This window comes from Lathamus discolor, chromosome 4 (assembly GCF_037157495.1).
Source record: "Lathamus discolor isolate bLatDis1 chromosome 4, bLatDis1.hap1, whole genome shotgun sequence".
NCBI classification, from domain to species: Eukaryota; Metazoa; Chordata; class Aves; order Psittaciformes; family Psittacidae; genus Lathamus; species Lathamus discolor.
Window position 1 is genome coordinate 34,617,716 of NC_088887.1, and position 13,916 is coordinate 34,631,631.

Sequence of the window (13,916 nt, forward strand, 5' to 3'; positions counted from 1 at the left end):
CTTAATTGATCAGTTTTGACTTCGCAAGCAGGTGTGTATTGAAGTCTCCTCTGAGAATTAAGGCTGCATGGTAACTTTGAAAAGGAATGAGCCATGTGAAATGCAAGGTGTACATCAAGCACGCTAAAATTGCTTCAAAGAGGACTTTAAAGCCATTAGTGGTATTCTCAGTAAACTTAAGAACTAAGTTACAGTTGTTAAATGAACAGTCCACTGAAAATAAGGCTGCTGTGGTTTGGAAGAGCTCAGCCTCCTGGCTAGTTTCAGTTGTAACAGGGGTGTCTTAACACTGAAGATGGTGCATTAACTCCAGGAGACAACAGACACTAAACGACTACCATGTACGGTTTTCTGTTACACAGCAAAATAAGCTGAAGGGTTTTAAAGCAATTCTGGTCAAATAAAGAAAAGGAAAGATTTTTGGATTGACTCCTGTAGAGATGTCTAAGCATGTAATTCACAGTGGCAGTGGGCAGGTGTCAACCTGGGACACTTCCCAAAGGATCTCATTCTATGCCTCCTTTTTTTATTTTTGTAATCCACCTTTTATCGCTTCAGCCTTGCCAGGTATCATTCCTGACGGACATGTTTTCTGTTGTTATTCGGAATAATGTTATGCTATCTCTGGATCAGTCTAATGAGACTGTGTTGTTGCAATTTTTATTCCAAAGCTCTTTCTTTTTTTTTTCTGAAGGATATGTGCATATGTATGTGTTTTGTTTCTTCCTGTTGCTCATTGCTATTCATGCTCTGATTTTAGTTCTATAATTTTCATGTCCTGTTTTCATTAAACATCTTAATTTTATCTTGTGCTTATTCTCTTAGTTGGAAATCATTGGGACATGATAATTCTAAAGTTTTTATAGTTCTTATAAAATTCATGATAAAAACCTTATGTGTGCATAACTATTTCCATACAAAATACAAAACTCATATTGCCATATAAAATATTTAAAATGAGTCATACTGTCTTTCAACTTAATAAGCAAAACAAGGTCTATTTAAATGCCTCTATAAAGGAAAGCAAAACCACTATGTTTGCTTTTCTTTCTTACCTTATGAAAGAGACAATATGTTTTTGAAGAGGAGCCCTTATACTAAGGGTTTAATACATGCTGTTTCCAGAAAACAACTTGCTTAAAAATCTAGGGGTGTTACAAAATTTCCTGTTATTGTTGCTCTTTTCTAAGCCAAGGTTTGCTTTCACATTGTTTGCGTTAGCACAGTATGCTAATCACCGGTACAGAAGGCATCATTCCTTTCTTGATCAAAGGAGGTCTTCCTGTAAAAATTTAGAGGAAGAACAGTAAATCAGAGCTAGTACAATTAAAGTTTGGCTAGTTAGGGGCTTGCAGAGGATGATAATTCACTGTATAGGATGATGAACTATATGCCCTTTCTCCTCTTAGTTGTCTTCTAGGAAATGGAACATTTCTTTTAACCATCATCCGAGACTACTCCTTTCCTTGCCAGAGAAAAGTAGTCCCCTCGCTTCAATGCTGGGAATCTGTACAGTATTACACTGCAGATGTGGCCTTGAGCCTTGCAGACCAGGGCTGAGAGAAGTACTGAGCTGCCAGCAGTGCAGGCTGCACAGAGTGCCCTGTTAAACATTAACCAGGAAGACTAAGAAGGCAAGTTGCTGCCTGCTCCAAGTATGCTGTACACAGCATGAAAATCCAGGTGCTTAGTCCCTAGCCGAGCAATTGTGCTGCTCCAGGCATTTTGCATGGGTTTGTCAGTGGTGACCCTCTTGGCTGGGCCTTCTACCTACTTTTTTTCCAGGGGTGGCTTTCTAGGACAGTGGCAATTGCATATTTGTGGTATAGATCTGTTAAACTGGACTCCACAATGCCTTGATATTTCTCTCCACTCTTTAGAAGTATTTCTGTGTATTCTAAATGGTTTCCTGTTTGCTTTTCTTTCAGCTCTGCTTGGCAGCCTATAGCAGCTCTTTCAAAAAGTGAATATCTAAGTTAGTTACTTTTTTGTTTGGTGGGTTTTATTTTCATCACTGTGCTAAAGATATTCTGTATGACTTGATAACATCTAAACGAAAGTATTTTAAATTTGCTTGCTGTTTAACCTCTTCCTAAAAAGCCTATGCTGTATATTATTCTCTGTCTTATGATTATGCCATAAATATGGCACTGTTCAGTTATATTGATCCTACTGCCTAAGCTGGCAACAAAAGTAGTTAATTCAAACAGCTGTCACTGCTACTTGCTTCCCCTCCTCCCCCACTTATTCACAGTTTTTAAGGGGTTCATGAAAAAAATATATACCTTTTAAAATGTTTATTCTTTGTTTGATGTATCTGAAATTGGCTGAAATATCCTTATCTGAGGGTTTGGGTTTTAATAATGAAATGTTTGCTTAGGGGTTTTAGTGCCAGTTTTGAGGCAGCCAGATTCAAATTTCAAGTGGGTTTTATACATGGGTTTTTTTCTGTGTTTTAGTGGTTTTCAGCAGTCAAAAGAGAAATGTCTGGCACTTGGCATTTGTACTCTTGAGCCAGTACCAAGTGTGACTTCTAGTGAGGTATAATGCTCCATGAGTATTCTTGAATTAGATGTACCAGCCATTAAAAGTAAGTTGCTGCTTTGTGTTTAAACTAGAGCGAGTTGTTTCCATTATAGCAGAGACCTTGATTCAGGGCTTGGACATACTTGTAAGCTACATCAGCATGCTTAGCATCTGTCTGTACTGACCATGAGAGTTCTTCTGCCCCAAAGCATATGGGAAGTAAAGCAGATTAGCTCACAGCTCTGACAGGGGCTGGGGTTTACTTCTTTTTACAGTGGTTTGGCTATTTGCACCAGCTGTGGTAGCACACAGTAATTTCCCAAGTGGTGCAGATAACCTCAGTCTTGTGTCTAGGCTGACCGTATCCTGCTTTTGCTCTCAAACTTCATTTGAATTCAAGCTATCAAGTAAAGAGAGCTGCCGACAGGTATGACATGTGGCTTTGGGAAGACAGCTATCAAAAAGGAACAGCTTTGTCATTGTTATGAAGCAGTGGAGTCTGCATTACATAGCTACAGTGTATAACTTCTTTAATTTTTTCACCCTCCCTAGTACAATGCTGATAAAGCGATAGTAGACAGTGGAACCACGCTTCTCCGTCTGCCCCAGAAAGTCTTCAGTGCAGTTGTGCAAGCGATAGCTCGCACATCCCTGGTAAGCTAATGTCATTCAATCTGCTCAAAATGTTAAATTCCTATTAAATGATCACATCTTTGAAAGGAGTGTCATCTTTGCTATCTACCTTGTAAGTGATAGGGTTTTAACCTGGGGGGAGCAGCATCTTTCCTGATCTACTTCTGTTAATAAGTGAGGAGTGACTGATAGTCTTAGGAAACGGAAAAGACAAAGGAAGATGTGAAGATGGAAAGGGAGAAGGGAAAAGGGTGGTCCAAGTACAAAACAGGAATATGTGTATGAAAATGCATCAGAAATAGTGCAAAGATGGAATATTTTGTTCTAAGCATTTCAGAAACATGGGCATAATACCTGCTGCTCTGATTCAAAGTATAAAGAGTGCAAAAATCAGTCCTTTCACTAAAAATGGAGTGTTTATAAAGTGGAAGAACCTGCTATTGCAAGCAGTTCCTTTCCAAGTATAATGCCTATTGTTGTATAGAATGGATGCTATTCATTAGGATTATTCATATCAAGAAAACTGCTTTTGACCTTCATTATTGAATTATTTATGTTTAAAGGAGTCTTTCTTTGGAAATAGTGTGGGCTTTAGAAGTAGGGCATGGAAATGGTGGATTTCTGTGAGTGTAGAGTAGCCAAAGCCGCATTTTCTGGTTAATAAAAACTGTTCTTAAATTTTGGTTGAATACAGTGCACAGCGCCAAGAAGGTTAAAGATGAAGAATAAATCCCAGATATTTCAGTGTGAACAATTTAAACATTTTTGTCACAGATTCACAATCAGACAGCCGTACTTGTTGCAAATCACAGGAAATACAGTAACTGGACTATTGGCTAGCTGCCCAAAAGACAGAATATTTGCCAGTATGCTGATAATTCAAGATTTAGATCCTTTTCCTACCTGATTGAGAGCAGAGATTTGGCATGAAGTGTTCTCCACTGCCTTCAAGTGTCCAGTATCTGATATAAATGTACTAGTTACCTTATGTAGCTCAACTTCCCTAGTTGAAAAGTTTTCTGTTTGCAAAGCACTTAAGTATTGACTGGAACAATTTCAGTCAATGAAGGGGGAATTGTAAGAAGCCTACCCAAGATATCTTGTAATGGCACCTTGTGGTAGGGCATCCTCCTGTGAAGTGAATCACAGCAGTCCACACTCCTCTCTGGTCTTGGTCAGGACATTTGAACTAAGATCTTCCACATGACAAGTAAATAGTCAACTGATCAATAAAGTATTAGAGGGAAACCACTCACTTGTTCTGCTTGATGGTTTCTGGTCATTCTATTAAAAATGCATAAACTAGCTCTTCTCTTTTAGGGTTTCTTTTTAATCTCAAGGACCTCGCTGCTGTACCCATTTCCCTCCACACACACACACACACACACAAAACCCCAGCTTTCACAGCTCTAAACAAAGGAGATAATCTATTAAATAAGAAAGCAGTTACAAGATGTAAGGATCAGATTCCAGCTGTGTAGGAGCAATGTCAAGAAAATGGATATTTTCAGTAATTGTACCATAGCATCACAACTGTACTTTTAGCACTTTGTGCTTCTGTCAGGCTATGTACCATTGAAACATAAAATCATCTGCTGTAGTCAGACATACTTCTCTGACCACAGGTGATCTAGGTTAACAAGTTCCTTCTCCTAGCAGCTTGTTGTGAGCTTCCCAGCAAGATGTTATTGCCCCCTCAGGTATACTGGGATAACTGCATGTGAAGCGTTCCATCTCCATGAAAATCCAAGGCTGTGAGCTTTATGCTCTTCAGTGGTGCAGATATTTTTTTTAAACCTTACTTATTTGGACTGACATCTTTTAGGGAGAAGCTGTAGATGCAGTTTGATATTGGCAAGTCTGAAGGGTGCTGGTTTGGGTAGATGGGCAGAGGTGAGCCACAGAGGGGTGGCATTTACTGCACCTCACTGAGCTGAAGTCAAAACAGCATGTCTGCTCATACAGAGTGAAAATTAGCAGGTAATACAAAGTTAATAACTTGAAGAAAGGAAGGCTCAAATAAACCTAAAAACTTCATTTTAATAATCTTTTAGGTGTCATACAGCCAAATCCCTCCAATGCATTTCTTCAGCGTACAGAAGTAAGGCAAAGAAATGCAATGTAATAAACAGTCTTCTTGGGAAATGAAAGTAGACACTTAACACAGAGCACTTTGTGGGCTTGGTCTGTCCAGTGTGGCTGCTACCATGCAGTTCCTTCAGATCACAAGCTCTGCTTTCCAAGAGAAAATGAAAAGAGAGAAGAACTGTATTTTCAGCAGGTGTGGCCTGGGATTTATCTGTGAGGGGGCAGAGCATTCTGTCCTGTGCCAAGAGATGTAGTTGCGCACACATTGAGAGCTAAGGGTAAACCGAGTCTGTATGTGGGGGTAAGTCTCACTGTGTGCTTTCATGAGTGTATGCTTTCTGGCCCCAAACCAAGAATTAAGCCCCTGGAAGTAGTAAGAGCCTAATATTGTGCAAATATTATTGTGTGTGGGATGGGGTGAATACTTGTGACCTGTTAAAATGCCATATAACTAATGTATGAGCTGATGTTTACAAAATAATCAGTATCACAGTTAAATACAAATGAGGGGAGTGGAGAGGACGGATTCTGTCTTTTTCCTTTCCCAAAGGGGAGGCTTTGGCTGTGCAGCATCAGAACAAGATACTGCCTTGGATGTTCCTTCATGTGGGAACGAGAACCAGCGCAAAGTAATGCACTCAAATAAGGCAGGTTTTTCATCTGATCTGGCAGCAGATCAGCTTCAGGGAGCAGGAACATCGGGCAAGATGTTTGTCTTAGGCAAACAAGCTCTGCAGAGGTTTGCTTTTTGCTTTATTAGTGATGTATTATATAATACATTAAAAACTACTGTTAATCTTATTTCAAGAGCATGTCAAGTTGTATTGGCAGTGAGTGGCAGGGCAGCAAAAGACAGAGGGATGTGTTTCTTTCCACTGACTGTAGCAGACCTTGATTCCTCTAGATGCCAGGAGATGCTGGCTTAGCCCTTGGCTTCAAAACCCTAAAGCCGAGTAAGAAGCTGTAGGTCTGTGAGGAAGTGAGATGACTCCATTACATACTCATGGCTTTTGTATTTTGGTTTGTGTTTCTAAAATACGTCTGCTGCTTCAAAACATCGGCATTTGTTCAGAGCTCTTCAGAGAAGAGGTAGATGGGTAGTAAGAGCCTCTTGATGCTTTTCCTCTGTGGTACTGATTTCTCAGGGAGGTTCTACATGTCCATTGCAGAAGTGGAAGTAATGAGACACAAATGGGGAGGGAAGGAAGAGCTAAACTTACTTTGCCTCTTCCCCTTTCTTCCAAATCACAATGGGCTATGATACACCTTGATTTGTGTGTTGGGTTTTTGCTTTGATCCTTAAAGAAAAAGCTCCTTGTAAGACTTGTGTTTCTCTATGGGAATTGAAGAAGTATTGAGCTGTGGTAGACACCATTTACAAAAATCTTATCAAAATGTCTGTAATCTGTATGCATTTTCTTTTTTTTTTTTTTTTTTAATAGATACAAGAATTCTCTTCTGGTTTCTGGACTGGTTCACAGCTTGCATGCTGGGATAAAACTGAAAGACCCTGGTCCTTATTTCCCAAACTCTCTATATATCTAAGAGATGAAAACTCCAGTAGGTCATTTCGGATCTCTATCCTACCACAGGTCTCAACATTCTTTGTTTATTCATTTATGCATTTATTTTTACTGTTATAAAGCAAATTCTCTTAAAAAAATAGGAGCTATTTTTAGCCATAATAGAGAACTGTCTTACTGTATGCAAGGGAAATCTTTTAAAATGACATTTTAAAAATCAGATTGTAAATTCTTTCCTGTTAGGGTGGTGAGGCACTGGAATCGGTTGCCCAGGGAGGTTGTGAGTGCTCCATCCCTGGCGGTGTTCAAGGCCAGGTTGGATGAAGCCTTGGGTGGGATGGTTTAGTGTGAGATGTCCCTGTCCATGACAGGGGGGTTGGAACTAGATGATCTTGAGGTCCTTTCCAACCCTAACTATTCTATGATTCTATGATTCTATAAATAGGGAAGATAACATACTTGTCTAACCTAAAACAAACAAGGAAAACAGTTTCCCAGTGAGTGCGCAGTCCATGTAGTTGGGAATGATTTTTTCAAACTGTCAGGAAAAATAGGCAAGTTCTTGTTTTGTTTTCATGAGCTTTAACCATATTAAATGTGAGTACAGAATGTGTGTGTTTTGTTTTGATCTTCTTATTTTGGGAAGCAAATTGATCTGGTTTCTGTGGCATTCATGTGATGTCTTCACCATTTTCCGTAACTTGGTTTGCTTACCTTTCATTAATATTCCATCCCAGCTTTTAGAAAAAAAATTGCCACTTTTATTTTTCCTTTCTGGCTTCCACTCCTAGTATAGGCTGCAATACAGGCTAGTATCCTCTGACATTGCTAATGTTTTACCTCAGGGGATGGTCAGGAGCAGAGGGGAGAATGAACCTATTAATTAAGTGTATTTTTAACTTGAAATATAGTAAAACCTTATGATAAGCTTTTTCTGTATTGATCATGTAGCTTGGCAATCTTTCATCTTCCCTGAGGGCAGAAGGGGTAAAATGTGACTTGAATTTATGAATCTAGAGCCTTGAAGCTGACACTGACTGCTTTCTGAATCAATTCCATCCTGATAATCTTGTAAATAATAAAATTATTCTCTAATTTGAGTTCATATGCCAAATTCTTTCTCAGCTATCCTTCCCTTATGGAAAATACAGTTAAAAGTGGCTCTCATGAATTTGCTGTTGACCTTCACATAGTGACCAACTGTGTTCAAATTTAAGCTTAGAATCCGAGAGCTTTACATCTTACCTGCATGTAAGCTCTGTCTGACCAGTTTTAAATCATGTACAGAAATCTGCTTGCCCCAATTCATTCTCTGTTTCCAGTGGAGTTTGAGTGCTTGCATATCAAAATCAAGAAGTCTGAACTTGTAAGTACTGTGTGGTGTTGCTTCTTACACTCTGTCATCTTTATTTTATTTTATTTTTTTAATAGCTTTATATTCAACCTATCCTTGGAATAGGAGAGACTTTACAGTGCTACCGATTTGGCATCTCTTCCTCCACAAATGCCCTAGTTATTGGTGCTACAGTCATGGAAGGCTTCTATGTAATATTTGACAGAGCCCAGAGGAGAGTGGGCTTTGCAGTGAGTCCATGTGCAGGTAAGAGAAATACAGTTCAGGACTTGGTGGGTGAGGAAACACCTGGTCTCTCAGAGAAAACCTTGACACTTATCTGAAGGGGAAAAGCGTGATTACTCATGATGTGTGAAGGGTGTATTCTTGAGCAATCCCAAGTTATTCACATTTCAAGGGGAGAAAAAAAAAAGCTGTCTTGCACACAAGTCTTTTGGCATGAAGTAAATCAGCCTCAGCTCTGGGTATCTTAGATGCATTCTTCCCTCTGAGAGATCTTCTTTCTGAGACATCTGTCTCTGTGTGCAGTTTCCCCGACAGTTCCATGAGACAAGGTCCTGTTTTTAATGCAGCTTCATTATTGTATAGTTCCTGTTCTAATTTGCAGATAAATTAATTCTTCAACTAACTTTTGGAATGTGTAGTCAAGTACCTTACTCGCGCTTTTCTTTTAGTGTAAACTGTGCCTTTTCAGCCTCTCTTTCTTTCAGTAAGAAAGAGCTAAGATGAAAATGGGACTCGGATAAAGACTTGTGGTGTTTGTGTTGGTTCTAAACAAATAGTTTTCTCACTGTAAGTAGAAAGTCATTGATTTTTTAATTATCTGCTGAGGAAATGTGGAAAAGCGCTTTTTTTTTTTTTTTTGGATTATTTTAAAGCGCTGGTCAGTTTGCCTTTTCATGATTTCTCTTATCTCATCGAGTGTAGTTAAAAACAGAAGTTTTGAGGTTTCCTCCCCTGTTGTTGAGCCATTGCTTTATCACCACAGGAGCATGCAAGTGGGAGAGGAGGGAAGGGACATGAACCCATATCCAAGTTCCTGTCCTAGACCGAAATGGTGACGCATGGAAAACATTGCATCATCTGAGATTTTCATGAGAAAAGGACTACTGCTGACAGTGCTTCTTTAATCCCCAGTATTTATGTTAGAGAGGGTAAGGGCAATAAGTAGTTGAATGCTTAATGCAACCTGGTAATTGAGGGGAAAAAGAGAGCCTAGGTAGCTGAGTTGTAGCTCCAGGGCATTTTAAAAGCCTTTCTTTTTTTTTAATCTCTCTATTGTTAATGGGCTGAAAATTGTCATCTTTGAGCTTACTATGAAAGAAAATCTGGATATTGATGTGGACCTCTATGAGGTACCATGCAGTGATGAAAGACACATTTTGAATGTGTCTGGAAGGAAAGTGTAACTAGACAAATACTACAAACCAGGTTTTCCTGCCTTTCATTTTTCCTTATGCTTTCTAACTGCAATTTCAGCAAGCACAGAGCTGCCTCTTGTCCCTGTTATGCTGCTACCATTAATGGAGAGGGGAGGGGGCTTTTGACAGAACATACTGACCAACATCTAGTCAGCAGGGGCCACAAGTCAGCTGATGCTCATAAGAACACTTTGACAGCAGATCTTTGTTAAGAGAAAGAGCTGGTGAACCATAATAACACCTGAATGTTAATATTGCTACGTAAAAGTGGAGTTTGGCCATTCCAAGTAGCTCTGCCAACCTTGTGTAAAGAGGGAGACCTGAGCTTGTGGAGCAGAAATGAAATCTGAATTTGCATGAGCTTGGACACATAATAATACCCAGCTGGTGCTAGAAGGCATTTCCTCCTTATTTCTTTGTCCATGTTTCATGCATATGTCTAACCTAGCATCATGGGAACTTAGCTTCTTGAGAAATCAGATGACATAAGCCACTGACTGAGACAAGATACACTGATTTGTCAGACTCCACTCACGGGGCAGATGACATTTTGCTGGATATGCCAGTTGATTTGAATCCATTCCAACACAGCTTGTGATTTCCGTATTTAACACTGCTTTCATCAGAAAACCACAACTGTGAGTGGCTAGCAGTCTCTGCAGTGTGAGGGATTAAGCTGCCTAACTGGCTTCCTGTGGAGGCCAGCTATGTCCTTCATAGGAACTATATTAATGTAATTTATTTGGAGCTTTTTAGTCTGTTCGTGGACATAAATTAAATTGAATGACTGGTGGCATAAATTTTCAGAAATATTGAAATATGAAAGACCCTTTGGTGTGGCTTTGCAATGACCTATGCTTTCATGTTTACAATAGTGTTAATGCTAAATTTAAGCCCATGTTTTTATAAGATGTTAAACAGGTATGTGATGAATATAAAAATGAGGGGAACAGGACTAAAGGCTTTAACATCATTGAACTTTCTGTTGAGACTTGGCTAGACATGAAAACTGCCTTATTCTGCAATACTTGCACTGTTTTCATTCTCCAGGATGTACCAAGAGTTAGGAGAGTTAGATAGATTCCTGCAGGAAGCTATTCTATTGTAGCAGGAAAAGAAATTTGCTTTTTCCTCAATATGGGAAGCCCTTGAAGACTTAATTCTGCCCATTACTAATTTCAGATTGTTTCAAGCTCCCTGTTGATGATTTCAGGGATAACTTACTGTTTACAGGATGACTAGAAAAGGCTTGAATCAGGTTCCTTCTTGAGACAATATGTTCAGATCAACTAGGTAGTATTGGTGAAGCGACCTAATGGTACCTTGACATCAAGCACAATTAGACATCTAGTATTTTTGTAGTAAGTGAGAAGATCCTAAGAGCAGCGCTTAGATGGTTTTAAGAAGGAAGTGCACCAAGCACTCTAATCTACATTAAACTGTGATGAGACAGAATGCACCCAGATTTGTGGGCACTGAACTTGGGAGAATGGATGGCATGATGAATAGCAGAGCTTCGGTCCAGAAAGGCCTTAGTAACCAGGAAGACTGGGCAGCAGAAACCTCGAGTTTCAGTGAACAGAAGTGCAAAGGTTCTGCACCTCAAGCAGAAAACCAGCATTCATGGGTACAGTCTGAGAAGGGACTGGCTGAATAGCAGCCTTGCGGAAGAACAGCTAGGTATTATAGTGGGCCCTAAACTGAATGCAAGCCAAGATTGAGTGCAAGTGAAACTACATAACAAAGGGCAACACCCACCAGTTACGTTCAGGAAGGCTCAAGTTGGACATGAGGAATTTCTTCTTCACCAGGAAGGTGGCACAGCACTGAAACAGGCTGCCCAGGGGGATCCATGCATCTCTATCCTCAAGGTTTTACCAGACCTGGCTGGATAAAGCTGCAAGTGACCTGATCTATTGATGGTGACAGTCCTGCTTGGAGTAAGAGGCTGGACTAGGTGACTCTCAGGGGCCCCTTCCAAGCCACAATTTACAACTTTATGATAAATTTGATCTAACTTCAGGTTTGCTTCCTTTCCAAACCACCCAAGATGGTGAGTGAGTGTGTTAAAATTCTACATAAATGTTATAAACCAGCATTTTCCAGAGGTGCCATTTTTATCCTGTAATCATCAATAATGAAAATCTTATTTATTCGACATCAAGCATTTATTGTAGGTAGCTACCAGATACTCTTAAAAAATATGCCAAAATACCCTAATTCCTCTAATGCGTAAATACACTACGGGTGTGTGACTGTTAGTTTATGTTAAGGACTTGTTTGAACAATTTAAGCAAATTTCTTCTCTTTTGATTTCCTCTCACTTTCACTGGGGGTGGAAGACAGTGAGGGAAAACTTTTGGTTTTGGAGGGAAGAAAGCAGAGGCTGTGCTGCTATCAAGTATTCTCAAAATGTAATTTAAATTGTTGGCCACTATGGCAACAGTTTTGTATTGCCTTTTTTAATAGGAGTAATTGTTGCACTCAAGCCAAATAATGAGTAATTAGGGACTGTATATTTTCAAAGCTGTCTCCAGCATGGAAAATTATGCTGCTTTTTTTACTTCTTCAAAACACTAAATTCCTAGGTAGTAGTACTTATACCTTGCATTTCACATTAGTATTATATGTTGTTTAGCTTGGTTTTGCTGCAGAACTTCATAAAGACAGATTAAATGGTGCAAGGGGGTGAGATGTCCAGAAAAAACAATTACACGGTAGACAAATTGCAGTAGTGGGACTCTGAACAAAACTGATTTCTGCCACAGACCTCCTAGGTAGTCTTGTACAAGTCTGTCCACTGCTACGCAGCTCCTTTATCATATCTGTGTAAGAGCCATGTCTTGGCAAAGATATGCTGACAATATAAGGTACATGGGCCAGTTTATTGCCATCTGGTGAGCTGAGATACTACATGTTTGGTATTCACCAGTGTTATTACGATAGTTGTGCATGCAGTCTCAGCTTTCACCCTCTCCACTCCAGCCCCTTATTGCTGCTAAAGGAGTCTTCCCACGCTTGCAGCTGGAGAAGGGGTTGGTTCAGTTGAGTGATTCTACAAAAAATTCCTCGTTTGGGCATTTTGTTTGCTGTGAAAGGTTGGTTTTCTATCTAATCAGTGAGTTGTGCTGACTGCCCTTGCAGCCAGTTACTAGCACCAGCAGAAAAGAGGCACTGAGGGACAAAACTGAGGGCAAGCAGGACTGTCTCTTTCAGCGGCAGCCTGCAATTAACTTGAATTAAGTCTCTTAATTTTAATAAGACTTAAAGGTTAAAGTAATATGAGGTGTTAGGAGGCCAGAGACTGAATACCAGCTAAAATCTCTCCCAGTAAATTGCAGATAGAGCAGCCCACCTATTCTGCATTTGTTTCTGCACAAAAAATCTTAAAGACCACCTTCCTGCTTTTCCAAAACACAGATTTACCTCTTCCTTCCAAAGGGTATTTTATACTAAACTCTTTAAACATGCTTTCAGGAGTCATGTCTAAGATTTGTGTAAATAAGAAACACTGTTTTCAGCAGGCAGGATCACTTAGAATTTGGCGAGAATTTGTGTGTGAAACAAACAAGAAATGAAGCAGGAAGGTTAAAACTGAGGTCTTTATAAGAAATACGCAAATGTGTCTTGAAGTATCTGACCAGAGAAGTGAATGGTTAACTGTTAACTGTTTGGAAGGCTGGTTAAAATACACAGACAGTACTAACTGCAGGCTCCTAGTTGCCCCAGGCAAGCTAAAAGGTGTCCATCCTTCCCTGGCCACACACCTGCAGATATGAAGTGCTCTGAATTTTTGTTGCCCTAGGCAACTCACTTGCTCTGCCTTTACAATACAGGTAGCCCTGTCCACAACTCGGGTGAACTTTGCTGCTCTTGCCATGGTTACTGTGACAACCATGAGCAGCATAACTCTTTTTAGCAGATACTGGTTTAACAAGTAGGGAATTGTGATGGCAAGGAAACAAGTCACACACTCTCTGATGTTACTGAGATGGATGGCTGTTCAAGAACGAAGCTGACAAGGCACCCCTTCATGCTTTTTTCCTTAGCTTTGTCATCTCCATTTTTCGAGCTGCTATGTTAGCTTCTCCCTCCCTGCCCAACAGCACTGCTCCTTCATGTCCCAGGTCCTCAGTCCTGACACTGACCTTTTTCTCCAGTGTTCCCCTTTTCTGGACAGCCTTCACCCAGCTCTTCTGCCTCACTTCCTTCTGAATTTTCGCCTCCACCCTGCACCTTGTGTTTAGGATACAGTCCTTTAAGGTATCTGTGAAGCTAATGAACCTGCATGCTGCTCCCTAAGACCCTGGTAGATAGTAAACCCAGAAGATGTAAGAATCATCTGAGGTACTCTTCCGGTTGTTTCGAATG

At 40.0% G+C, this 13,916-nt stretch overlaps 1 protein-coding gene across 1 annotated transcript in view; it reads left to right on the plus strand.

The window, feature by feature from the left end:
• The window catches only part of BACE2 (beta-secretase 2), a 46,130-nt gene that overhangs the window by 29,995 nt on the left and 2,219 nt on the right, over nucleotides 1-13,916 (plus strand). Inside the window, exons 6-8 of the mRNA XM_065676988.1 lie at nucleotides 3,079-3,180; nucleotides 6,690-6,839; nucleotides 8,202-8,370. Of these exons, the coding sequence (XP_065533060.1) occupies nucleotides 3,079-3,180; nucleotides 6,690-6,839; nucleotides 8,202-8,370 (421 nt within the window). The remainder of the gene's footprint in view (nucleotides 1-3,078; nucleotides 3,181-6,689; nucleotides 6,840-8,201; nucleotides 8,371-13,916) is intronic.